Raw genomic sequence first — 27632 nt, 5'->3', positions numbered from 1 at the left:
TGTGGATTTGTGCTAAGATGCCTTTCAAAGAAGGCAGGAATTCCTTAAAAATACTAGGCTGCCCCCAAGTGGTGAACTGATGCAAAAAGCAAACACATTGAACATAAAGACTCATTTGCACTTGTCAGACCTTAACCTCAGGAGAGGCCATTCTCTTCTAGCTACTGCTGTAAGCAAATAATAAAATGTGATTTTATCACAAAAGCTTAAATGTTTATTTAATTGGCAATTTCATTTCAAATGCTGAGTTTCCATGTTTCAAAAGACTTATCAATTGACAAAAAACAAAAACACAGTAAATACACACACTATTGACAACCAGTTTGACATTTCCATTACATGTACAGTTTGAGTTATAACATTGAACACCATATTTACAAAGCTCACTTCTAATTAAAAAATTAAGAAATCTCTGGTTTTGCATTTTCAAAGCATCAACTGAACAAGAGGCAAGGGTTGGAAACATTTTTTGCTTGTTTTTTCTCTCTTTTTAACAGTAGAGTGGTTAAAAGGCAACAAGGTAATTGTCCTCCAGAGAATCTCTCTGTCTCTATCACATGGTCGGTCATATACTCACACAGTCACACATAAACAGTCACAGATAGGTACTTATCATCGCTCAGTGGGGGAGCCCTGCTCACATCCAAACACCCTTTAAAAAAGATTATATATGGTAAGTCTCAACATAAAGCCTTACACCTTACAGCTGGCATATGATCTGTATGCATTTTACAGCTGCTCACTACTGTACAGTCAGGGTACCAACTCTAAACAGGAACACTGTATTGTATCTAAACATGGTCTTGGCAATAATGCACATGAAAAGATCATGAATGAGGCAGATGGAAGGTAAAACATTCAATTCTGTTTGAGAAAACAACAAAAAAAGTTATATATATATGTATATTTTTGCTGCACATGTGGCCAGCACTTGAGACATCAACACTGTGAAGAGATACAGTAAATTAAAATATGAGATAAAAGATCCAGTAAGTCCATGTAGGAATCCATAAAAAAGGTGCCTAAAGTCTAGTTGAACAGCTGCACGATGATCAAAGGAGGTTTTCCAGTCAAAGATTCATTTGTTACAGACATCATTGATGTGTGTAAGGATTGGCGGTAGGAGAGTAATGGCCTAACTATTCAATAGAATTTTCATATGTTACAAAGGCAGTATAGCCAGATTAATTTTACTGCAAGCTACCACATGTCTATATAACCATTTAAATATTAATATGGCTTGTTGTGACTTAGTTTTAAAAATATAGGTGTATTGCATCAAATAATCTTAAAAGCTCACACCTAACCCACTGGTCCTGTTTTTACTACATGTTAATTTTGGGCTTAATATTGCTGTTTAATTCTCAGATGCAATGGCATTTATTTCCATTATTTCCCTTTGACCTGAGCACATCTTATCCATCTCGTTTTATTGTCAGTTCCAATCAAACATGATCTCGTTTCAGGGACAATGTAATTTATTTTCATTATTTCCTTCTGGCCTGAGTGTATCTAATGCATCGTGTTCTGTTTTGACACTCAGTCCAATTCATTCTGTTTTCATTTACTACATAATAAATAATAAGATTGGTAGGTAGATGTTAAAGGTTGCTTTGGGTTTGTTTTTTTCTGTTGTCCAAGATGAAACAACTGAGTTATTGTAAATCTCCATTTGATCACTTTGGCTGATAAGGCAGGTTGTGAGGAAGGAAGGAGAAAGGAAAGTGCATTGACTCAACGGTCCCAAGGCATACTTACACATACACATGCACACACAGAAAAAAAAAAAAAAAAAAAAAAAACAAAAATACTCACCCCGTTCATAATAAAATACCTTCTCTCCACTTGAAATTGGTAAACATCTTTGCCATTGTTAATAAATTAAAGGTTCAGCAGTTCACATTCATCAGCTGGTTGTGTGTGTTTGTGTATCTGTGTGCAAGAGTGTTTTGGGTAGTTCAGTTGAGTAGTTCACATTGGTCATTGTAGTCCTGTGGCTTTTTTGAGTAGCTCCAGGTCTTTGCGCGTTTGAGCTGCAGGTGGCGTACAGCCGTATGCCTCCAAACCCAAGGGCAAGTACCGCTCCTGCAGCCCCAGGAACTCATCCCCCTGCCCGGCTTGGAGCGAGACCCACGGAGGGGGTGAAGAACCACCCTGGAACCCCCAAAGTGCCAGACTCTCTAAGGTGAGAGGTAGCAATAAGAGTGTATGAGAAAGAAATGAGACTTTGCCCCAAAATACAGTAACTAGACTGACAAAGAAACAAAAACTATTTTTAAGCGTGTCACTAACCTTTACTGTGCAGATCAGCAGCTTTGGCCATACCAAAGGAGACCAGATATGGTGCTACACCATCCAGGCCTTCTGGTTGACCCCGTGTTGCCATGAGCAGTATTGACCTGTTGAGGAAACAAACAGGTCTGTAAATTAAGCAAGAATGTACATAATTCTGCTATTCTGTGCTACTGTATATTTATTGACTACAAAATAGGAAAGTTTGTTTCAGACTGTGTGAGCAGTGTGATATTATTTTGCCTGGCTCACCTCTTTGGTATTCCAGTTTTTAGGTACTGTTCCATCTTGGCGTCCATCTTGGCAAATGAGGTTTTCTTGGTGACTTTACCAGAACATGCATCCACTGAGACCAGGAAGTACCCAGGCTGAGAGAAGGGCATGGTCACCTCATTCACCTGGCAGGTGAGAGGAAAAAAATGGAGGGAAAAAATAGGTTAATAACCCCCGATTCACACGATGAAATCATACAGATGAGATAATGTGTTTGTATTTGTTTTTGTACTTGAGGCCTGGCATGCTCACAGTGATAAAGGAGCTGTTATCTCCTCTCTGCTGCTCTTTGCTGCTGAGAGACTTGATTTGTGTCTGGAGGTTGGAGGTCCATGGCTCACTGGAAAACACAAGCTGAGACAGAAACACATTGGTCAGCAGTGGTAGCTTGTGTTTTAAGCGACTGAACAGAAAGCCTTAAATGTAGCAACACAAACCTGTTTAGCACCGCAGCCTTTGCAGGGGTGTGTATTGAGGGCTGGCATAGGCACCACTGCTGAAGGTGTCTTGGAGTACTTGGGGTAGGCCTTGGCTGAGCAGTTACAGGTCTGTTTGGAGGATGTGGTGGCCATGACTTTCACTCTTTCACAGCCTTTTACTGAACAGTAGCTGTGACCGTCACGACCATGCCGGGCCCGAAGGTAGAGCCACAACAAGCTGGGTGTGACGGGAGTAGAACAGGAGAAATAGCCAGAGTTGAATAAACTTTCAGAAACCAGGGGGCCTCACAGAGACAAAAAAGGATGAAAGATAAAAATAGTTGGAATGAAACTTGAAAAGACATGTTTCAGACTGCTCAACCATCAGTGTGAGAAGGCTGACCTTTGTAGGTCAATGCAGGTCAAGATTAAAAACCATGTCAAACTCTCAAAGGTTAACCCACTCCTTCTTCTTGACCATACTGCAATAATTTCAAGTCCAAGTGTGTGTGAGAGGGGTAAAAGAAAAAACAAATAAGGAAACTGAGAGGACTGGGTTTTGTTCTCTCACCCAACAGTTTGATCAAAGAAGTACTTCCTCTCCATCGGTCTCTTCTCAAGCTCGGCGAGGGATGACACAGTGCCATAGTCTGTGATGTCATCAAAGGTGTTGCTTTGCCTATCATTGATGTCGGCCATGATCTGAAATGTGGTATCTGATGGGTAACAGAGTCCCACTAGCACCCAGTCATCTCTGAGTGGGAGAAAGAGAAAGAGAGAGATTACATCACACAGGGATCCCCCCAAGACCATTTACAACTAGTAAAAAATGTTACGACACTGGTTTAGTAATGAGGTTTTTCAGCTCAGAATAGTTCTCATGTGATCAATACAATTTAATTCAGTGATGGTGTGAATACTGTTGGGCCTCACCTAGCCTCACCACGTGTGAGGGACAAAAGACAGGCCTACCTGGAAAGGCCAAAGCCTTCACTAAGAGGCCTGACTGAGAAACAAAGAACAGACAATAGGAAGGCCAAAGCCCACACAGCTGTTAATTCGCACCTGAATGTGAAATTCAGGCGCGATCGCACAGCTTTGACGACACCGAGTCTATAAAGCCTGGCGCTCCACGCTGCCTGTTGCCATTCCACAGTAACCCATTTACGACAGGAGGCGCATCACGTCTCTCTCCACGGTAACTGACGTTTTTCACGTTTGGTTATTGTTCCCTGATCCCAGGGTGGTGCCCCGTAATTATTAATCTATATTAATAATTAATAATTACAATTAATATTATTAATTGTATTCGTATTCCTAAATATATTTGACATTTCTGCTAATAACCAAACCTGCCATACCTGATTCCCAACAATACTTACTTGTATAGTCCTGCTTTCTTAAATGACAAGGAATTTTAAAAAAGCTTGTTGTTCCATGGCTTTTTCAGAGAGATAAATATATCGTAATTTCCCTATCAAGATCGCAAGATATTACAGTAATCCCATGACTTGCAGCAGGCGTGGTTACACACATACGCCCACGCACGCTGCTGACTCTTGTTACTCACTTGTCAAAGTTGATGAGAGAGAGGACAACCTCTCTGGGCGCAGGTCCACTCCAGTGCAGAGTGTAGCTCTTGCTCATCATCAGGATGGGCTGGTACTGCTGAGACTGCGCCCTCTGGCTGTTAATCCCCCTCAGTAGCAGAGGAGCATCAGGGTATTCATCTCTGCTGATGGATAAACTGAGGCTGGAGGCTCCCTGGGTCTGGATGTACACCTGAGGGAGAGGAGGATGTGGTGGAGCGCAATGGTCAGGAAGAGTGCACATTTTCCATTAGAAGGGCAGAACAACAAGAATGAGGTGTAGACCCTGTCATGCTGTACCTGAGAGTAGCGGCCACTGCAAATCACTCCATTCCACTGGGACATGTTCACACAGCTAGGATGTTGGATCATGTAATTGTCTGCTCTGCCGACGTAGGTGTCTCTGTAGCCTGTTACTGACCCATCTACATCGTGAAAGATGGAGTTTTTGTCACCATCCAGGTCGTTCTCTTCGAACCACTGCCCGGGGCGACCAAAGAACGTCCGCAGACCCACCTGAGGATGTTATTTGCAAAGAGTGTTGTGAATGCCACCGTGTACATTTCAGCACTATGTACCAATTCAAGGTGTTATTGCCTTGCTAAAGTGCCACCTCTGGTAAATGTCCTTGTGGCAGAGAGAAATATGAAATCCAGTCTTTTCATTCAAACAAAAGATGTTACAAGCACTGCAGAAGGACAAGGCATTGCTCTCTGATGGCTGGCTTTTTACAGATGATCCTAATTTACACTGGTCATTTCAACTATTTCTTGACTATCTTTTGATAGTGACTATTGTTTGTCAGGCAGAAATATGATTGCAACTACCAGTCTACCTTTTTTGGGGGGGTTGGGGAGCTACACTTTTTGAGGGATCCTATTTATGGGACTTGAAATGTTTACTGTGTTTAGGAAGAGTAAAGCAATGACATTATGGTTTAAGAAATCAGATTTAATGAGCTGAAGATACATAAAGAAATGTCAAGTAAATATCTACAATTTTCTACTGTTTTCTTGTGGTGGTACTATACCGTACCACCACAAGAGGGCATCAGTGGTGTACAATGGTTTCTAGACAGGCCTGACTCTGAAAGGGGTCCCCTTTTCTTCTCCTTTCTTCTTTCAAACTGATGCTTCAAATGACTACCAATTCCGTGACTCTGATCTGATTTGTGATCTAATCAATATGAAGCAATGGTTATAGGGGTGAAGAACAAATGGGAGCAAACTGCCAAGGAGGAAACAGTCAGAACCAGTGTACCAAGAGGATGGACACATACAGTGAGCTAGAGAATGAAAGGTAAAGACCAAGATAAATAAAAAAATCTGTCAATCTAAGGAGTGTTCACAACTAATGTATTTCTAACAGCAGCACATCTGCAGACCAGAAAAAAACACAACCAAGACACAACAGAGGGATAAAGAGGAAGGAAGAAAGAATGAAAAAAGAGCTGACCAAAATACAAGGTTGAAAACAGGACCATAAGAGTCAGATGGACAGCTCTATGTACACTCCGTCTCAGTGTTAACAGATTTAAACAGCACCTCCTTTCCTAACAGGTTATAACAGTGACTTATAGTGTGCTTATGATGTCTCAAGTGAAGTCTTATCAAACCTAGATGGTTACTCACAGTGGAGTGGAAGTTGAGTTGGGACAGGTTGTTTCGTGGGGTGAGCTGCCAGGTGTTCTTCAGGTTGAATCCCACTGCGCTGGTATAACGCTCTGGTGAGGGTATGAATCCACGAAATGTACTCTGTGTAAGCCGAACCGGACCATCATAGATCTGGAAACCTCGGATTGGGAACGTCCTACAGTGGAGAGGGAGACGGAATGGTTCATGATTAGGCAAGACAATTAACAGCAATAAATTAATGGGAGAGAATACAGATGAAGTAAACAGAGTAATAGGACCATCATTCAAATGGACGACCCCAGGTTTTAGTCATGGAGTGGCTAAAACCCAAAACTTTAAAAGAGTTTCAGAGGAACATGTTATTAAAAATTCCAACACATTGCAGCCAGGCCATGAGCTCACTAGGGAGCAGGACATAAAATGCATCAGACATGACATGCTCCATAGTTCTTGGCATTTGGGCCTTGAGTCAATTTTATAATTCCATGGGTTCCCCCAAAAATGACTCCAACTATGTTAACATTAGTAATGTAGACATTATGGTCTATGTAGGGCAGTGGTAAATGTTACTTTAACATACATTTGTTAAGGATTATAAGAAAAACAGAACACACAAAGAATCATAGTTAAAAAAATGACAAATTTTTTCAGTGCAAATATTGTGTCACACAAATAACAATAATTGTATATATGGAAAAAGTTAAGTTGTTAAATTAATAAAACTGATGCTCTTGGATAATAATTATATCTGCACCCCATGTTGGAGAAGAATATACATTTTTTTCATGCATTACACGCTTTTCCTTTTTGAGGTTTTCATTACAGCTTTTACTTGTCGTCAGATGAGAATCTAAGGTTGAAATGTTGGTTTCTTTCTATAACGTGGGTGGTGTAAAGTGATTTAAGGTCACCCAAATAAAAAATTAGACTTGGTGGTCTTATGTAATTGATATTAATGTAACCTTACTGAGCTTGTGTTTTAATTAAATGATCAAACTATCCATCCATTTTAGTGGAACTGGCAGTAACCACGATGACGACAGACAAACTGACTAAGCCAGATGTCGTAGTGCGGTCAGGAAGCCTCTAAAATGGTTATAATGCTGTACACACTGGTGACAGTGGTCACAAACTGACATAAACCCTAGTTCTTGAAACAAAACAAAAAAAGCAGGTATTTGCCAGTCTCTTGTTTATGTTGCTCTTCTCTTGTATAACTATGTCTGTTATGAGAGAGAAAGACAGAAAGAAAGACAGTAAACTGTAAGGAGACCCTGAGGGGACATAAAGCTCAAAACTCTGCTCTCATTAGGACTGACCACTTGGTGCAACATGGCATTACAGAACGCAGAGACTATGAACTTCCTCATAATGGAAGTCCTATTTAAGGCATTGTCAATGAGGAAGTCATGTGAGGCCGACACACTTTTGGTCTTGTCTAGTTTACGCATCAGTGGGAGCATTATTAGCGAGATCTTCATGTATTCCCTTCCGAAGATGATTAAAAACTCAAAATGATAGAAACAAAGGAAAGAAACGGTGACATCTAGCAGAAATTAATGAGAGCTCTGTGTCAAAGAAGCATGAAATCTTGAAAAGATAAAAGAAATCCACTTGCTCTTAAGTAACCAAATGCTACAATGAGTAATCCCTTTCTACAAAACCACGTAAGTGTTGCCACCACAGTTTTTCATAAACTGCCTAAAATATCACTGGAGGGAAGTCAGTCAAAACAGAACTTCCTTTCACAAGTCCACCACAGCTTGAAGCAGCTGTAGCAGCCTCGTCTGTCGATCTGTCCAACTACCTGATTGCCTCGCTGGCTCTCGCTTTGTTTGTTTGTTTTTCCCAGCATATTTTTATTTGCCAACTCCTCCAACGCCATCCCCTGCAATTCCTGAGAAAACTCAGTTTGATTTGGATTTTTCCCTCAGTTCCTCACATATACTGTATCTTTCCTCCTTTCATTAACCTATCCCTCCCTCTGCTTGCTCCCCCTCACCTGTTTCTAGGCAGTGTCCTCATCTTTGCATCAGCCCCTCCTGGGCCCCAGTATTTATTCTGTCCTCCATTGGTCCCTCTGTTTCGGCTTTCACCCACAAACAGAGACTGCGTCACCTCCTGGCTGGAGCCTTCATCCTTAGGGTAGCTGCCATCACTGGAGAACAAGATGAATAATATGGTAATTTAAAAAATCATATCATTACACATATGTAATGTAACATGTTTATAATGATTTATGCTTGTTAGGGATGAAAGCAGAAGGAAAAAAATGCACTGTGTTAAACAAGAAAGAGATGCTTGTGACCACACAGGAACTTTAAAGTGTTTTCACTCAGTATCTATCAATCATGAAGGGTTCTTGGAAAGTTCATCTGGCAGGGAGAGAAGAAAGGCAAATATAGCCAAATAAAATCATGAGACTGTATGAGCAATGAGCATGAGTGATTTAGATAAGTACACACCTGGCAAAGGATAATCCCACTCCATTGTCTGCAAATCTGTTCAGAACAGAGATATTAGTTAGTCTTACAAAATGTCAAGTAAATGAAATAACATGAGATGAGAGTATTTTGCTATTACTCCAGCATTGAGTGAATGATTAAAAAAAGAAAAGAAGTCATCAAAGTACCTATCAAATAAAGTGGAACCATCTGATAATGTATTCAAAATTATATCTGGTACTTCATAAAAATAATTAACTGTCAATTCATTGTTACCACTTCAAAAACTATGGGAATCAATCTAAGGCTGAACATAAAGTTGGGTCAAATGGTAAAAATTATGTTACAAATAATGGATGATGTCGTCAGAGGGAGTTGTAGTGGGATTACAACTTACCACCAGCACAAACTGGTGACATTACAGTTTTGTTCCCCTTTTTTGACGCCCTCCTTTCATTTTTTATCAGAAACATTCTCATGAATTACATGAATCACATCACAGCTTATGAGAAGTCTCACCCAGAGTTCTGGATGACGATGTCACCTCCCCGTATCCACGCTCCTAAGTCATTGTTCTTGAAGGAGATCAGAGTGTCGATGACTGCCGCCACTCGAGGATGGGTAGGGTCACCATTCTGGTGTGGCCGGAATCTGAAAAGACACATGTGTGAATATACATGAACGTTTCTAATATTATCCTTGTGACTTTCCATTGACTACATTCGTTAGCTCTAGAGCTTTCACCCTTACCACAATGTCAAACTTTTCTTCCCCCCTAATTTTTCTGCACATGTGGTTCTCATGAGGGTCAATGCACAAGACAACACACACACACACACAAGATAAAGATAAATTTAACCAATTTAACTTATGGAGGGTTAAAAGTGACTCATAAACCTGATAATCATAACGTCATCATACTATAAATCTGCACAGACATAATTTATAACTAGACTAAAAGTTTAAAGCCCCACTGTTGACCTCTAGAGACTGTGGGCTACAGTGCTCATTGCCTCCCACATTGCACACTATGGGTGGTATTGCAGAAGAGGACATTGTGTAATTAAATACAAAAGGCTTTATCCCCCTTGGGATCATGAATGTGCGTAGAAACGTTTTATGGTCATCTGCCCATTAGATGATGAAATATATTGTGTACAAACCAAAAATGAATTATTTGTAGTCTTAAAAAAATGGACAGGGCTCCTCTTCTTTTTTCAGCCTAATGGTGGCGCACAATTCAGATCACAGCTCACCTTCAACATCAGTATTTATGCTCTGGGAACCATGATTATCCACAAAACTTATGGAAATCTGGCTGTTAGTATTTAAAATACCATGTCTTGGACCAAAGTGTCGGTCAAGGGGAAATATTAACATGAATGTGGCACTAAACGAAAGGTCAGAGGATCACAAATCAGAAGGAATCATTCTCTGGGAACTATTAATATCTAATGTCCTCTTCCTAGAGTTTCTTACAATCACACAACACAAATATCCCTCGCTCTCTCTCTCACTTATGTAAAATTCATACTTACTAACATTTAAAATCCTCCCCCTCTTACCTCTGCACACATACACTCACACACACACACACACACACACACACACACACACACACACACACACACACACACACACACACACACACACACACACAGAGCGTGGCCAGCAGTCTCAGTGGACACGTAAGATTTTTTCCATCTAGTTGAAGACTGTATTTGGGTAGGGAGCTGCAGAGAGGAAACTCTATCTGTGTTTTCTCTGTCAACACAAACCTGACAGACCTTCCACTAAAATGCAGTAACAGAGTATAAAGCCATCTATCTATGCCAGTCAATGGCCATACTCTAGTAGATATACAGTAGGGAGCTATAAATAACTTAATTCACAAACAGTGGCATTAAACAAATACATTAGTAAGCCACAAATACCGTAATATTTACATAGTGTAACTGTACACCATGATGCATATGATCACCGACCATAGACTCTCTAATGATGCACAGTTATAGGCGTTGTAAGTCACTATCCATTTATATACACTCACAACTAACTACTCGAGATGTCCAAAATAATAATAAAAAACTCTTGGGGGTAATTCATATCGCTTTACACAGTATACATGTGTAACTACTTCTCAAAATGTAAAATGCTACATACACACCTGGCACTGTTATCTAGACAGAGGTATTCCCGGGGATCGGCAGCACTAGCATTGGTGGTCTTCACTCCTTTATCAATGAACAGCCCTGCCTAGAAAGATGAAAGTATGATTACAGTAAAATGCCAAATTTTCTCAAAAATTATGGTTAGAGATCCAAAGCGGGCCACAGGTCTGTTTCTGCTGGACTGAGATAAACAAGGCTACTAGTACATTTTACAGTGTGGAACCTGAGGCAATAATAAATGTACTAAATTTAAATCCTGAGCTAACACAGTTATAGAGTCAATGTTATACAGAGTATTGCGGAAAGTAGGAAAAGTGGTAAACAGAATTCCTGTGAATAATTTATAATGTATATGAACATGTAATGTATATTTACATACTCCATAACATATGGATTAAGTTTTCTGTTTAAAAAATTTATTGTAAAATAAATTAAAGGAAAAACACGTCTGTGTGTTTGTGTGTGTGTCTTATGTATATGGAAACCTGTGCTCTGAGTTGGTGCTGTGGTATAAGCGAGGTATAGTCTTTAAGCTCGGGGCTCCTTCCTCTATATGAGAGGCTGCTGTGGTCAGGCTGAACAAAGAACTTACAGTTCACCTGCCCGACTTCTGTCATTACACAACAGAGCACTATTGTAGCCTACGTGTGTGTGTGTGTGTGTGTGTGTGTGTGTGTGTGTGTGTGTGTGTGTGTGTGTCCATTCCTCTTTTTGGCAAGAACCAAGTGAGTAAGCACAGAATTATGTGCAATCCTTTTTCACAAGTTATAAACACTGTATTTCTCTTGTCTCTATAAAATACAGAGGCAGAGATCTTGAGGTTTGGCACAACCTGGTATACTGTATTGTATATGGGGGAGAAAGCACACACCGATTGTAACTACACCAATAATGATTTAAAAAAAAAAAAAGCTTAAAGATAAGCAACACTGATGATACCTTAAAGTTGGAGTGTACACGGTTGTTGTAAAAAATGCCCAGGGGAGTGAGCTCTGCCCTGGTCTCTGGTACCAGCCCATGAGAGTCTCCGGTGGAGGAGCTGTGGAACACAAACCATATGCCAGCGTCCTGGAACAGAAAGGAAGAGTAGAGAAATTAGGTGTTAAACGAGACAAATTGTGTTCATGGTACGGCTGGTCAACAGCATCCATAGGTGGAGGGTTGGGGTAACATACAAAACCAACGAGCAGAACTGGCCAGGAAGTCATACTACATGTGGGTCAAGCCCCACAGAAAGCATAAACAAGGTGTAGGAGTTCATATGAGCTCAATAGCTCATTAAAGTTTATGGCTCAACAGATACAGACAGACAATCTAAATATCACACACATACCCCCTACCAATATTTAGTACATTACGCAGCCCTCCCCAGTGGACCTCCACACTGACGAGATGAGGGATCCTCGTCTTCTACTTTCTTATATTAGAGGTCTCCCTATTTGGACACTAAAGCCTGTTAAATCCCATTTTATTGACGGATCACTTTGTTATGAGCATGAAAATCTTTCATTTTCATTATGTAAAGTTCAGGAACACCAAAGCCAGTGCAGCCTCACCTAATATACTACAGTTCATTTATCATATATTTTAAGGGGATCTTCTTGTTGGTCGTTCATTTTTATTAATCATTTATAAAAAAGTTATTTTGAAACTGATGTTATTACCTGAGAACCAGCAGCTGCATTGCTAATGAGATTGTTGTTGGGGTTGGCGATCCAGAATGTTGAAACTGCCCTGGAAAACACCCACCACACACACACACACACACACACACACACACACACACACACACACACACACACACACACACACACACACACACACACACACACACACACACACAGGGACATGCATGCAGAAAAAGGTATTAAAAAGGCAGAAGATCAGAGAATCCTGTGATCTTTCAAAATTCCCTCAACAATCCACTTCTCCAACATAAACCCTGGTCAGGGACAGCTCTGCCTGCCCACACACACACACACACACACACACACACACACACACACACACACACACACACACACACACACACACACACACACACACACACACACACACACACACACACACAGAAACTTCTGAAACAGGCCTTGCTGCTTCTCTCAAAGAGGCACTTTTCTTGTTCTTGCTACGACATAAAAACATCCCATGCCATGGAGAGTAGGGGTTGTTATTGCATGGATAAAACCACCCGGGTAATATCTCTCACACACTATATCTCTAACTACAGTATCTGTTTCACATGGACATGGACCCTCTGTCTTCTCTCAGGGTATGTCTGCACTATCTCACCAGGTTTCCCACACTGACACTTGACTGAGAGTTGTGGGAGATTTAAAACTGGCACAAATCATTTGTGTTGATTTGGTCCCACTGTTCAGTGTTTTCAAAGATAAAGTAGTTGCTCAGTGTCTTTTATATTTCCCTCCCTAATTATCAAGCTACTTTAGAGTCAAGATTTTTGCTTATTTGCTGCTCTCAGGGCTTGGCAAGTGTCTTTGCGCTGTCCCTACTATTATCTGTCATTACAATTATCTTCAGTCTTATGCTTAACAAGACCCCAGGGTCTCTGAATTGCAGCTGTTGCTGAAAGATGGATTTGGCATTTTTTATTAAAAGGATAATAAGAAATATCCTCTTTCTCTTCAGTTATATAAATGAAAATGGACCTCCATGTGTACATGATGGCGGTTCAGACAGTCTGCACTGTCTGTACTACCTACACCACTACAACAACAGGATCATTTGTGACAAAGTAAAAGCCACACTCTCAAATTTAAGCGTAATGTATTGATGTTCCTGAGATGATCATTTTAAACCTGTGTGTGTACTTACAGAGCAGTCATGGATCTGTGGTGGAAGTTAAAAACTCTCAAGACTACTAAATTTACTCTGATGGGTATGTGAACTTCTATATACACACACACACACACACACACACACACACACACACACACTGGTAAATAATTTTTACACCCACTTTGATAACACTAATGATATAAGTGGACAGATATTCCATGTCCTAAGTTCTTGCCTCACTGAGGTTGTTGAGCAATGCACTATAACTATTTATATACATACTCTTGATGATGGTTCAGAAACTCATGTTGTCTTTTATCACTTTGCTCTGTACTCATATCTCTCACCATAGAGACATAGTCAAGTCATTATCCCAATCTCTTACTTGCACTCTGTGCTGGGTGAGGGAGTGTAGCCCTTGTAGACTTTGTCCTTGATGCTGGTGCAGAGGGTCTCATTGCGGTCAGTGGGCAGCAGAGTCCCAGGTCGAGTGAGCAGGCCAAGGTTGTGGTACAAAGTGTTACGCTGCTCAATCCCATCCTCAAGGAAGAAACAGTGACCCAAGGTGTCATAGCCTACAGTGTTCTTCACCTGGGTCAAAGAAAGAAGATCACATGATATTAAAAAAGAGAAAAAATCCAAATGAGAATTTTTAGAGCTTTTAGGGTTCTCGACAGGAGAGAAAAATACAGTACTATATCCCATTTATGGCAATCTTTCCATTTCCAATGGAGAGGTAGTTTACACCTAATGGAAATATACAGAAAGTCCTGGTAAACAAGAGGGCTAAGACAACATTTGCTAGTCCATCTTGGAATCATCAACAACCCACAGGAAAATATAATACGTTCCAACTGCTAGATGTGCGTGCCTCCTTAAATACTTAAAATTCCTGAAAGACTTTCACTACTAAGATCATTTTTTATTAAACCCATCTGAAGCTATGTAGAGAATGATGGTATCAAGAGAGCTGTGGCAGAATATACTCAACCAAAGAATATTCACATGGTCATTGTGCCAGAAGGGAAACAGGAAAAAACAGCAGAGTCAAAGAATGTTATCTAAAACTTTGTAAATTCCATTTCCTTGATACAGCTTGGAAGAAAGCTTTCAATCCCACTGCCTCAAGGACAAAAGTTAACACATCATCATTTGACATCACACACACACACACACACACACACACACACACACACAGTGATTTTGCAGTTGACAGACATTCTTGTCTGAACATGTCATATGATTTCACATATCCAGCAAGTATATAAAAACATTTACATTTGTCCAAAGTAAGGGACTAATATAGGGGACTAATTGTACACTACTGGGATATGGGAAGAGAGAGATTAAAGAAAAGAAGGAGAGGGAGAGGAAGAAAAAGAAAAAGAAAGGAGGAAACAAGCCATTACAGTAATCCAGTGATGGAGGCTGTAACTGATGAGTAACAGCTAACATCACATGGTACTTATTAGTGAGAGCTCTCTTACATATTCTCCAAACATACAGATGTTTTCAAGTGTCTACAGCGGTCTTTTGTTTGTCCTCACATACATTATAGACTTACTCATCACACACGCTTTACTAACCAGCAAACCGTTGGTGGCGTGGATGGTGAGGCAGCGGGAGAAGGAGTGGTGTATGGAGAGTCCATCCACATAGGTGGGCTCCCAGTAGCCTCCCCTCTGGTCCACATCCCCGCACATGTGGAAGTGGAGGGGGTAGCGGCTTTTCACACCCTGCTGGCCCATGTTCTTCAGTTCCACGTGGGACAGATGCACTGATGAGAAGTTACCAAAGATCTGCCAGTGTGGGAAAGAGAGAACAAATAAAAGCCAGAGTGGAGGATAAGTTGCAAAAGAGAGGGTGATTTTGGTATCGATCAAGCAAGAACAATGAGCTATTATACACCACTAAAGTAAATTACACTGGCCTTGTGAAGGGTAACACAAGTTTCATATTATGCCACAAAAGTAAGCCAAGTGTCTACCCACTCTGGTCCCATTAAAGGTTTAGGTCTACAGTATGATTTTCTGTGTTTGTCTATGAGCCCACTGGGATATGAACTATAGCACACACATAGGGATGCACATATGCAAAACAGAAATGGACTGGGTCGCAAATAAAGTTAAACATGAACATCAACAAATAATCCAATACAAATATGCTGTATAATGCTCCCTAGGAGGTCTTTTTGTGGGTATGGAATAATCCAAACAGTCTGGTTCCTGTTAAGGAGGTATTGGCCAATCCCTCCAGCTAACTGTAACACACACACACACACACACACACACACAGATAACAAACTAATTGTTTCTACAGTATATATGCTGCACATGATGCCTCAAAAGACACATATGCATGAGTTCTTGCATGTATATATATATATATATATACACACATACACATACACACAATACACACACACATACATATTCACACACAGACTGACAAGACTGTTTTGTGTAATAGGCAGATTTGTGTAATATAACTGAATGCGTTTTTGTTGGAGACATGGAGTAAAAAAAAAAAAAACGTACGGAAAGAAAAAAAAAGTGTGTTTATTTTGTTTAGCACAAGGGGGGTCGGTTACATAGAGCCTAAGGAATGTTATTGTGCATTTGCCACCAAAGTGAATGAAACCGTACCATCATTTACCAAATTACAGTGAAGTCATTGCCTATGTAGAGACCCATGTAGGTCAGCAAGGATATGATGCTCCAGTTATTGCCGTGTTTGAGCCTAATCTGTCTTATATCTCCAGGGTTATCTTCTGAAGAAGTGGTAGCCATAAAAATAAAAGCCTGATGTGTAGTGGCAGATAGGAAATAACCCCTCTCATTTAGAACGGCATATAAATATAGAATGTATGAACACATTAGCTCTGCAGTATGTAAGCTGTCACACAGATTACTGCAGACACAGTGAGAAGGTAAAGTCATGCTGAAACATGCAGACTCAGCAAATACAGACATAAAACGCAGTCCAGACAAGGCCCTGGGCTTAAAAAAAAATTAATAAATAAAAATCACACACGTTTGTTTCACTATCCCTGTGGGGGACAGTCATTGACATAATGCTTTCCCTAGCCCCTTACCCTAACCTAATTGTAACCTGTACCCTAAAACCAAGTTTTAACTCTGAAAAAGCAGTCTCTACCCGTGGGGAACTCGATTTTTGTCCCCATGGCGACACAAGTCCCCATGGGTTAGTGTGCATTGAGGTTAAAGTCCCCAACACACGCACGTGCATGTGCGCACACACACACACACACACACACACACACACCTTGATATGGCCTCCATAGGTGTCATGGCTGTAGAACTGGCACATGTTTCCGTAACACAACTTTTCCATTTCTCCGTAGATGAGAATGTTTCTGGAGAGCAGAGCCACTTCAGCACGCATGTCGACTCCATCTATGATCTCTCCAACATGGTTATACTGAGGCTTCCCTGGGCAGAACAGATAGGTAGATTCTTGGTCATATGCTACAACTAGGTGAACATTTTAAAGAAAAATCTGGTTCACAATTTGACAAAACCTGTAAACGGTGCAAGTCATTACTTTGTATGATTAAAATGTCAATCACTGCATTCCATCTCCTCCAAAGAAAGCAGTAAAGAAAATGAACACTGGAGGAAACTCATGTAATTTTACTGTATAATATAACAACACAATTTGGCTTGTGGAACATTTCTTAGTCATACTGGGACCTTAAAATAACCACTAAAATAACAGCTTAATATAAAATGTTGAAACAAACAGGTAGTGGCATTTAAACTAAACTAAGGTATTATATTTCTGAAAATGGTATGCTTCCAACTGTCACCCACAGGAAGTATGCTTAGCAGCACGCACTCAAACAACTACCCACACCCCAAAACCAACCAACCAAAATAATATGACATTTAAAAGCAAAAGTAATCAAATTCATACGAAACACAAAATAACCAGCTCTAAGAACCCTTGCCCAAAGGGTTGCAGCTGCCAATGATAACGCACAGCAGTACTCCAGCTGCTCAGCCCTTCCTAAGGCAGCAACACAAAAATTAGGCATATACATACACACACTTACACCCTTCTATCCAGGAAGGGAGTTGGCGTTTGCTGACAGAGGAATGAGATCAGGAAGCATGTCTGATAGAGAGATGGACAAAAGTAACTAACAGATTGTTAGAGGCGACATTAGAGCAGCAGAGGAAGGTAGAGGATGTGAAGCAGAGGTAATGTATCTAAATCCATACAACCACTGTGGTTATTATAAGATGAGGTTACCATCAAAACACAAGCTGACAATTTCTTTTTAGCCTCCTCCAATAATCTTACATCACCGTAATAGCTGAACAGGAACTAAGGGCTCTCTGGACCTCAGGATTAGTAGCACTATATCTGCTTATCACATTTATTGATTATATTAAAGAATTAGTGTAACATGTTCTATGTCTTCTTCTGCTGCTGGCACTATATTGGTCATGAGTCTTCTCATAAGCTTTCTAATATGAAATATGTTTGTGCTGTACTTCCCATATCTCTTCCTTCCTTTTTATTTCTGTCCTGCATTTTACAGGAACTGTATAGCTCAAAATGGAACCTGCAGTACAAACCTGGAGTCAGACTTCAAGCTACACACATGAAAGGAGTGGGCCCTCAGAGGACAGACACAGACAAAGCCAGTTTTGGGTTGCAGCCACGGCAACCAAACCTATTCTCTCAATGCACACTGGCCTCTCTCTCACCTTGTATCCTGACCTGCCTGCTGTTGCAGTGAGGGCAGGGCAACAAGATAAACTCTTCAGCCTGATGCATAGAGTAGTCTGTGCTGGCAACTACAATCTTATCCCCAGGTTGCCAGGTCTGCTGTACTTCATCCTGCAGGTTCAGCACCACCTGGTCCACAGCATCCACTTGGAAGCCTGAGATGGGAAAACCTGGGGGGGACATAGCACTTCATTTAAAAGAAACATGAGGGACAAGAAAATAAAATAGCATAGAGCAGAATTCTGATGCATTTTTATTATCTTTAAAAAATATGGATTCTACCTTTTGTAAAGAATTAAAAATAACCATGATTTTCAAGATAGACAGCAGTTATTACTGCTCAGTTGTAGGCAAAATCGACCAAAATAAATATGTAAAGACATTTAAATAACCCCGGGAAACTTTATCATTTTACACTTTATGTTCCACAGTAAAATTGAGCCACTGTCAAAATGTATTTTACACGTGTGGGCATGCATAGCTGCAATAAATAAAGAGAGCGAGTGTGCTAGTGCCACACCCAAACCACACACACACACACACACGGCATTTGTCATAACGGCACGGTCACAAAAACACTGTCACCCACACAGTCACAAGAATATCTTTCATGTCTAGATGATTAATCTGTATATTAGTTGGCATGTGGTAAACCTCATTCCTCACCCTGTCACCTCCCTACAACCCCTTCAAAGCTAGAGAAACCTGTCAATTTCACCTGAACAGCTTCCATGATACTGAAGCCTGCTATTGAGAACAACTACAGACAAATAGCATCAAACATAGACGACCTACACAAAATGACAGAGGGCACAAACTAAGCACTACAATAAATGGCCGATCACTATATAATTTTCCAATTGCTGTCAACACTGAACCATATATATTCTGCTGCTTTTGAAATTGATTCCCTCATAAGCTGTTTCTCACCATTCTTCCACTCGCTGTAGGCGGTGACCGAGAAACCCACTCCGTCCACGGTGGTGAAGTTCCGTCTTGCCAGAGCTCTCCCCCCTGTGTCGTGGTTTTCATGCTCCCTAACGTCCTCTGAGCATGACGTGTTACCACCGCCTACCACCGAGACCAAAGCCCACGCCTGTCTGGAGAGACCAGAGGGATGAAGAGAAAAGTGGGAGAGAGAAAGGAGAGGGAATCATTTTCAGACATTACTGTACATAGACTAGTTTCACACATTCATGTCAAAGAACAACGAATGACCAGAAGCAACTTTGAAAAAACAGGATCCAGGAAGTCTTGCTTGATATTAAGGGGTGCAGACAACCATAGAAAAAAAACCTTGGCACTCTGTCTTCAGGTGAAATGATATGATAAATTTATTCTTCGAGCATATAGGCATATATTTCATCTGAAGACGGGAGTGCCTTGGTTTTTTTCTATGGTTGTCTGTTTTTTAAAGCTGATCTGTGTTTGAGTGTCTGTGTGTGTCAGGCATCAGGGTGAAGATGTGTCAATCACACACACAGACACACACAGACACACACACAGACACACACACATTCCACTGAGACTATAGATACAAATCATAACAGGGAGACACTTATGCCAGGTATCTGAAAAAGAGATTAAACTAGTCACTAGTGTAAAGCCCTGAGGGCAGAGCAAATGTCTGTGATGAGCCTGAGGCAGGATAGGAGGTGAGAGAGGAGCAGGCAACTGAATGTCAGGGTGAATGTCATGTAATAATAAAAAGACAATGAAAGGTAGAAAACTAAAGACAGTATATCAGAGAAGTCGAGGGATTATTAAAATGAGGAGAGAGGATATTCAGGAAGGGTGTTCATATGGCTCAGAGGAATAATGGGTGTACCTGCCATGTTTAAAACTTCATTCAAATCCAACTTTTGCTCCAAGTCCTCCCTTCTCACTCCATTGCACACTATCTTACAAAGCAGGAATGTCAAGAAATTTTTTTGAATAAGATTACAATGATTAAATAAGAAGGAGAGGCTGAAATAATTTCAGCAGAGGCACTTGAGGGTGTGGATGGCGAAAGGGATTGGGCGTACTTTTGAGGGCGTATGATCTAAAACAAGACAGTGTACTGTCGACTTGCAGCCTTGGATGTTTCAAATGTCATGCTCTTCTGCTTCCGTCTTTTTGCTATTCATGGATAATATATTAATATTTTAAGACCATTGTTCTAAACTATGGAATGACATTTAAAGACTCTAAACACAAACTGACCCTGACCAAAATGACCCTCTCACATCATTTAACCATTCAGTAACCTATAAGATCATATCTGGGTAGACAGTTGTACATTCTTATAGTAATCTCAGCAGAAGTCTCTTGTTTCCACTGAGGCATTGATTGTCCCATTCCACATACAGTAAACAATCCTAAATTCACCTCTCCAGCTCAATTTCATCAGGTACTATGAAGGATCTGCAGTAAAGCATTCAACTCACTGCACATTTGAACACCATACAAAAGCGGTAAAATGCCCAGTCTACTCCTTGGACAACTATCTTTCAAATAATGAAATGAAGTCTCCTTGAATATTAGCCTCAATGTGTGGCTTTCTGTGGGTTTTTCTGCTGCTCTATCCTGAGACTGATTTATATAATGGATATTAGCAAACTGAGATCAGATCAAAAGTTTAAGGCACACAAAGGAAATGTGTCACTGTTTCCTTTTGCAACATCCTTAATTTGATGTTCATCTGCGTTTTAACAACCTCATTGTTTGACTGGAAACAGCAAAAGTGCAGAGGCCAGAGGTGAATTCACTACAGACCGGCGTGAATGTGTGTTTATGTGTGTGTGAGTGCTCTCTTAGAGAGAGAAGACAGAGGTGTCAACAGGCATGAGGCAGGAGACAACTCATTCATGTATCTGTGCCAGGAAGGATGATTGACGCTACTGAGATCAACCTTTAGAAATTCAAAGGAATTTGGGTAATGTGTTAGTTTGTTATTGTTTATTTTAAATCAAGCACAAGTTGGAGATCACAAGGGGTTAAAGAGGTTCATGAAACATGCCCTAGGGCACCCAGGTATGCATCGTGTTACAGCACTGGCACAAAATAACAAAAAACGAGAGCACCAAAATTGGTTTCCTTAGTATGTTCCAGCTTAATACCTAGCTAGTTCTTCACAACATGCTATTACATGTCATAAACTGATGTACACTTCATCATTACACTCAAACCTATAGGTCATACACCTTTACCACTTCTTTCAGCCTAAAATCACTCAACCTAACATAGTGTGACTTTAATGAGACATTAAACTGCATGCTCTCTCATAAACGTGTGCCATGCGTTTCCTCCCACCACAAACAAATCCACAGAAAGCTTAGATAAAAATCCTTACTCCAATAAATGGTGAAAGCATTAGAAGAGAGTGCACACTGTTAACTAATTGGTGCACACACACAAACACAAGCACCTCTGAACATACACAGGGCTTTATCGTCTGATCCATTTAAACCACTGTGCCGTGGATTTGAGGGGGTTTGTTTGAAGACTTGGCATCTACCCCCAGAGGCGAAATGTGACACTGGAGACTCTGGCGTAGCACTTGGCTTTTCAGCCAACCAAGGACCAAACCAGGCCGAGCTACAAATAACTCAGAGTGAAATGCTGTACTTAGACTTTCCATTGAAAGAAACACATGTGTGCATACATGTGTTTGAGTTACAGTAACAGAGGATCTAATGTCATGTAAAGCTAAAAACCAATTCTCGCACTTTATGAGCTTAAAGAACGCATTAGCCAACATCGACAGGACTACACTCTACATCAAACTTCCAGTATTTGTCCTTTTGAGGGAATAAACATGATGGAAATAAAATCTCCTGAATCGCCACATTTTGCGCAAATCGTGGAAACTCTTTGACCATGACCCCATTATCTGGTACGCACTTCCTTTTCTGGCAGAGCATGATATAGCGGAAACACAGGCGAAACAGGAAGATGAATAACTAGTAACAATTCGAGGGAACATCCCAAATGAAAAGAAAGATACACGAAAGAGGACATTTTTCCAAGGAGGGAACAAAATGCTGGTATTGTCAGTATTGAGGCTTCAAAAGGTAAGGGTACTTTTTTTACTGTTTAAACAAAAACACATTAACCTCCTTTATCTACCCCAGGAGACCAAGAATAAACAAAACACTCCCAAAGACAACACACTATGGAGAACCAATACAAACTCTCCAAGAGCTGGCACATTCTGCAACACAGCTGAGACACAAACCCACTCACGCATATTTTCATTCAGTTAAACAATAGACGCACTCGTCCAGGGCAACATCAAGAAACAATCCGTGTGTATTTTCATTTGTATTTGGTTTGAAAAATACACCACTTACTCTGTACAACATTTCTCATATTCATAAATTGGCACTACTTACCTGTACTTAAGATCATAGACAAATTTGCTGCCGAGCTTCTCTTCAATGGCCTTCTTGGTTTCACGCAGAAGACTTTTGACAGCCGAGTCTCCTACAGCCAGTGTGACAATGCGGCCCGCCGGCAGGGACTGCAGCAGCTGGGTGAGCCGTCGACTGTCATTATGAGACTCGTATGTGTCATAGCGCTCACAGAACAGCACAGCAGCTGTGTCCTGGTCCACCACGCGCAAGTTGATGCCTCGGCTGAAGTTCCGCTGGAAGGCATAACCCCCTGTGGCCAGACCGGAGGCCGGGACACTTCGGGTCAGCAGAGACCAGGAAACTCTCTCAGTACCGTGTAGCTCCAGAGTCCCACCGCTCATGACGCCTATGAACTTGCGGCCCAGGCCAGGCACTTCAGGGACTGCCTTGTTGTCAGAGCGGCCCACAAGGACAATGGTGGCACGAGAACGGTAGCGACATTTGGGAGCGCCAATGTGAAGGGCTCCACCATTTTCTATAAGGATGTGATGTGTTCTCAAGGTTATGTTTTTGGAGCCGTCAGCATTGTCTGCAAAAACTACTAGACCTGTGAAAAGGCAGAGACACACATGAGCTCTTAGGTGCTGTATGTTACATCCACAATTCCATGAACTGAACTTGATCTGCTGAACGATGTCACTTATCATATTTAATAAACGTGAATCCACCAATGTTACAACTCAAAATGTAACAAATTATGCACCTTGATGTGCTTACCTCCTGACTGGATGGTTAGTGAATGGAAGGTAGCAGAAGCATCCAATCTAAACAAATGTCCCCTCCTGACAACAACAGCCTTCTCTGGTTGGTGGCCTGGGTTCCAGCTACTAAGGGATGTGTTGTGGTCCGGACAATTCTCTGCAAACATGACCAATCAGTAACAAATCAGAGAACCTCATACTTCTCATTAGATAGGAATATCCAAAAATATACACAGATGGTATATACAGCAGGGAACACGTGTGGCAATGGGTTACATAAAGAGATATTTATTTTAAAAATCATAAACATTTGGATCAGTAGCTTGTAATACTGACCGTCTAACACCTCTCCACTTGTGAGACTAAGGATAAGGATGAGGATGAGGAAGAAAGCCCCGATCGACACTCCAAAACAGATAAATGTGTTTCTTTGCTGGAGGCTCTGAGCATGCTCCCTACGCTGGTTCTCCTCTGACAGGCTGAAAGTGGCTTGTCGCTCCGGCGGGGGGCCGTGAGGTTTTATCGGTGGAGGTGGTGGGGCTTTGGCAGGAGGCGGTGAGCGGACTGGGGCCACACGCCCGGGGACATAACCTGGAGACCTTTGGTGGTTGCCGTGGGGCGGAGCCACAAAGACCGGGAAGCGGCTGGGGCCATCACTTGTCGGCATGGTATACGTGTCTGCTACCTAAGAGGAGAAAAATGAGAAAGAGGGAAAGAGACAATGTGGAGTCACTGAGGATGGGGTACTCAGAAAAGAACCACTGTCAAAATGTGTAAGACTGACTACTTCCCTACTGTCTGTCACATCCAATTTTGTATCAACATAAAAACAAAATGTTACTTTGATGGGAGTCTGTGAAACAGATTCGTTTCAAACTGAAGTCATTGGACTTCATTAATTATTTGAATCTCACGCAGTTAAAAGCATTTGTGTTTTCTTGTAAAGACAGCTAAATTGTAAGCACAATGGCAGAAGTTGGTAAAACAGTAAATTGAAATGTTATGGGATGACACAAAAAGGAGTGAATAAAAAAAGAGGTCTGACAAAAAGGAGGTCAAAAAGGAGGTAGAAGACCCTAAAAGAGCACTTAAAATAAGAGTAAAAACAGTAGGAGGTGAAGGAAGAAAAAGGACTAATTCTGGTGAAACGGCCAATAACCCTTAAAGCATCTCACTCATTGACCTCAAGGAAAAAATCCTGGGAGTCGTTCTTAAAAAGACTTTTAATCTATTACTCAAAAACAGTCAGCCTATCCCCTGGCTAGTTTGGCTCAGAGAGATTGACATTGGCTGCTCTTGTCCACAGTAACGAAGGAGGTTGTGAATAATGGATCGCAACATTCCTGAGACTATGTTAACACAGTCAAAACAGATGGCACCAATTACAGTAGGGAAGGAAGAGAGTGTTCCAGCTTGAGTCTGTGCTCACTTTATTTCACACAAATGGAGAAAGTAGCACAAAGTGAACTGAAGCCACGGACACACACACACACACACACACACACACACACACACACACACACACACAGAAAGGTCATATGGGCCACCCACCTGCACACACAAACACACAGGGGTCAAGGAAATGACACTGCAGGAAAAAAGGCTTCAGTGGCACTTTTCTTTAACACAAACACCATGTACCACTGTAATGACATCTGTATATGTGTATCTACTGTATATAGACATGCATACTTGCTACTACATGTCTTCATAAACAAAATGTCAGCAAGTTTAAGCTTCCACACATCAGATTTTGGCCACATGACATGATGAATGACCTAGTCTTTTTTAAGAGGTTGTTAAAAGTGCTAAACTGCAACAAGTGTCCCAGACATGCTCACATGCAAACCAAAGACACCCTGAAAGTGATGACTTTCAGTCTTTAAATCATCCGAGTGTGTATGAGTGCCAACCCACAGACACACACAACCGACCATTGTCTTGCCAAGCCAATTAGTCATCATTTTAGCCCGGAGCACAACAAACCTCTTCAACTCATAAACAAAGCAATGTACAATCAAGGACTGCTAAACAAGGGCTCAGTTATTTATGTAAGATAGGCCCAACAGCAGCTGTTTCACCCACTTCAACCTAAATGATCCCATTACAGTGTCTCTGAACCAGTCTTCATTAGAGTTTAGCTGATAATTGTGCACCTAAACTTAAACTGGAAGGTCATCAAGAAAGGGATGCTGATTACACTTTCTTTTGGATGTTAATTTTCTCACAGTCTGTGCCCTGCATTATACAGACTCAGTGGGAGCCCTGTGAAGGGATGATCCCCTCGGGCATCAGTCTTTATAACCCTATCTCAGGCTATGTTTTTATTCACATTCCTCACCATAAAAGGGCCAAGCTGCTCCTGCTCCCCTGCTACTAACTGACCTGTCAGAGCATAAACAGTTGTGGACTTACTCACCTTAGGGCTATTCAACTTCTGGAAAAGACACTCATCACAAGGCTGCACTGCTTCTCATGAACCTCCTGTATTTCCTAATAACCTCATCCTCTCCCTCACTCTCATATTGTCCTGATTTCAGAGCTACTGAATATCAAACAGATGTAGGGGGAAACACTGGAGTCAAAGCGGGACAGACCATCACACATTCCTCAACTGTAAAATCATCCTTCACTTTGGAAATCGACATTGGCAGTGTAGCAAACAGTAAGCCACGTGTTGCCTATATTAACTCAAAACTAAAAGCTGAAACAGCGCTGTCACAACGCTTACAACTAACTACCACACTTGTAGTGAGTGAGTTGGCCCACATTGCGCGTTATCGAGGTTGAAAAGGTGTGTTAAATGGGAGGATTGTATTACTTATTATGATTTATGAGCGTGTTTTGGCCAAAGAGACTCCTTCCACACGGAAAAAAGAAACACTAGCTAACTTACTATATTGTCAAAGGGTAACGTCACTGGGTAGTCCATTAACGTTACCGACACATCACCACAAAAGACTAACCTTATAACCTACCTTAGAAAACGTATGGCATAGGTTACGCAGTAGGTTAAGTTAGTAAGATGATCGGCTTTTCTCCACTTTGACAGTTGAGGTACAGATGGGACACGTAGCAACACACCGCATAGGCTGCAACTTTTAAACATTAGCTTGGACACACAAAAAGCACTAACGTTAATTGTCACGTTTTACTAGCTTATCAACACGCGCGAGAAGCCTCTTCACAACAGAGCAACCCTCAACTCAAAGTTTCACCCGGTGAGTCCTCTCTCCCCTCCAGCGGTGGACAGACAGGTACAGACACAATGAAGTTAAACGGTCGGACGGACGCTGAGCTCGTAACGTTAGCGTTACCGTTGGTGAGACTGTCCTGCTCCTCTGCCGCTGTCCATTCGCTCTCTGCCGAGCCGTTAAAAGCGCTGACCCGGTGGTGGTGAGACGAATGAACCCTCGCAAGTTTGCTTTCTGTGTCCCTTTTATATACTTTTCCTTCACATGGTGTTTTTTCTGCTGATGGGCTGTCGTCCGTCCGTCGGTCGGTCAGCCCCTCTGTCCCACCGAGAGGAAACCAGGCGCGGCTTGGAAGTGGTGATGCGTTCCCTTGCTGTCGGAAACATTAAAGACACATGGGATTTACAGTATGAAGAACACATGATAAAGGTTAGAAGTGATGGTGATGTAGTTGTACTGCAGTGGTAGTAGTTATTATATTATTATTATTATTATTATATAATTTTATAACGCTGTATATACTGTATATAGACATGCATACATGCATATACTGTACATAACCACCCACTTCATGTATATAAAGTAATCTATTACATTACCCAAATTACATTTCTTTGCACAATTTGTATTTTTTACAATTTACAGAAACACTTGACTTGTATATAGACATTGTATGCTGTTGCTTGTAATATATATTTATACATTCACCTATTTTTTCCACTTACTTGTATCTACATAATTGTTTTTGTTTTTTTTAACATATCTGCAGCTTTGTTGTCCTTATTTTTAGCTGTATGTCTCTTTCTATCTTCCTGCAAATTGTTCTTGAAACTGTGTGTAAGTGCAGTGAGAGCAACTTCAACTCAAATTCCTTGTATGTGTACACATACTTGGCCAATAAAGCTGATTCTGATTATTATTATTAGTAGTAGTAGTACTAGTACTAGCACTAGTTCAAGGC

At 41.1% G+C, this 27632-nt stretch overlaps 1 protein-coding gene across 2 annotated transcripts; it reads right to left on the bottom strand.

The window, feature by feature from the left end:
- Positions 1 to 191: 191 nt before the first annotated feature.
- On the bottom strand, positions 192 to 27025 carry cemip2 (cell migration inducing hyaluronidase 2). Of its 2 annotated transcripts, none has more exons than XM_044198035.1 (24): positions 26795 to 27025; positions 23814 to 24162; positions 23494 to 23634; positions 22756 to 23323; positions 19310 to 19479; positions 18358 to 18549; positions 16907 to 17073; positions 15208 to 15420; positions 14007 to 14212; positions 12487 to 12556; positions 11762 to 11890; positions 10819 to 10907; positions 9171 to 9302; positions 8673 to 8708; positions 8210 to 8365; positions 6205 to 6382; positions 4874 to 5089; positions 4555 to 4766; positions 3556 to 3738; positions 3003 to 3222; positions 2818 to 2919; positions 2545 to 2690; positions 2293 to 2399; positions 192 to 2180 (listed from the first exon to the last, which is right to left on the bottom strand). In XM_044198035.1, exons 2-24 carry the CDS (start codon positions 24142 to 24144, stop codon positions 1981 to 1983), a joined length of 4164 nt encoding a protein of 1387 aa, XP_044053970.1. In that variant the 5' UTR covers positions 24145 to 24162; positions 26795 to 27025; the 3' UTR covers positions 192 to 1980. The 2 variants fall into 2 exon arrangements, with proteins under 2 accessions (XP_044053970.1, XP_044053971.1); XM_044198036.1 differs by lacking the exon at positions 26795 to 27025 and adding an exon at positions 26456 to 26693.
- Between the last annotated feature and the right edge of the window lie 607 nt (positions 27026 to 27632).

Source organism: Siniperca chuatsi, linkage group LG5 (assembly GCF_020085105.1).
Source record: "Siniperca chuatsi isolate FFG_IHB_CAS linkage group LG5, ASM2008510v1, whole genome shotgun sequence".
Lineage (NCBI taxonomy): Eukaryota > Metazoa > Chordata > Actinopteri > Centrarchiformes > Sinipercidae > Siniperca > Siniperca chuatsi.
This window is presented reverse-complemented; position numbering and strand designations above follow the sequence as displayed.

Bases quoted from the DNA above. Each gene is read 5' to 3' on its own strand.
- cemip2 (XM_044198035.1), bottom strand. From the start codon at position 24,144: ATGCCGACAAGTGATGGCCCCAGCCGCTTCCCGGTCTTTGTGGCTCCG. The intron at 18,550-19,309 runs GTGAGAAACAGC...TGTCCCCCCCAG, and splicing joins CTACAGCGAGTGGAAGAATG to GTTTTCCCATCTCAGGCTTC. The intron at 2,920-3,002 runs GTTTGTGTTGCT...TTTCTGTCTCAG, and splicing joins AAGGCTGCGGTGCTAAACAG to CTTGTGTTTTCCAGTGAGCC.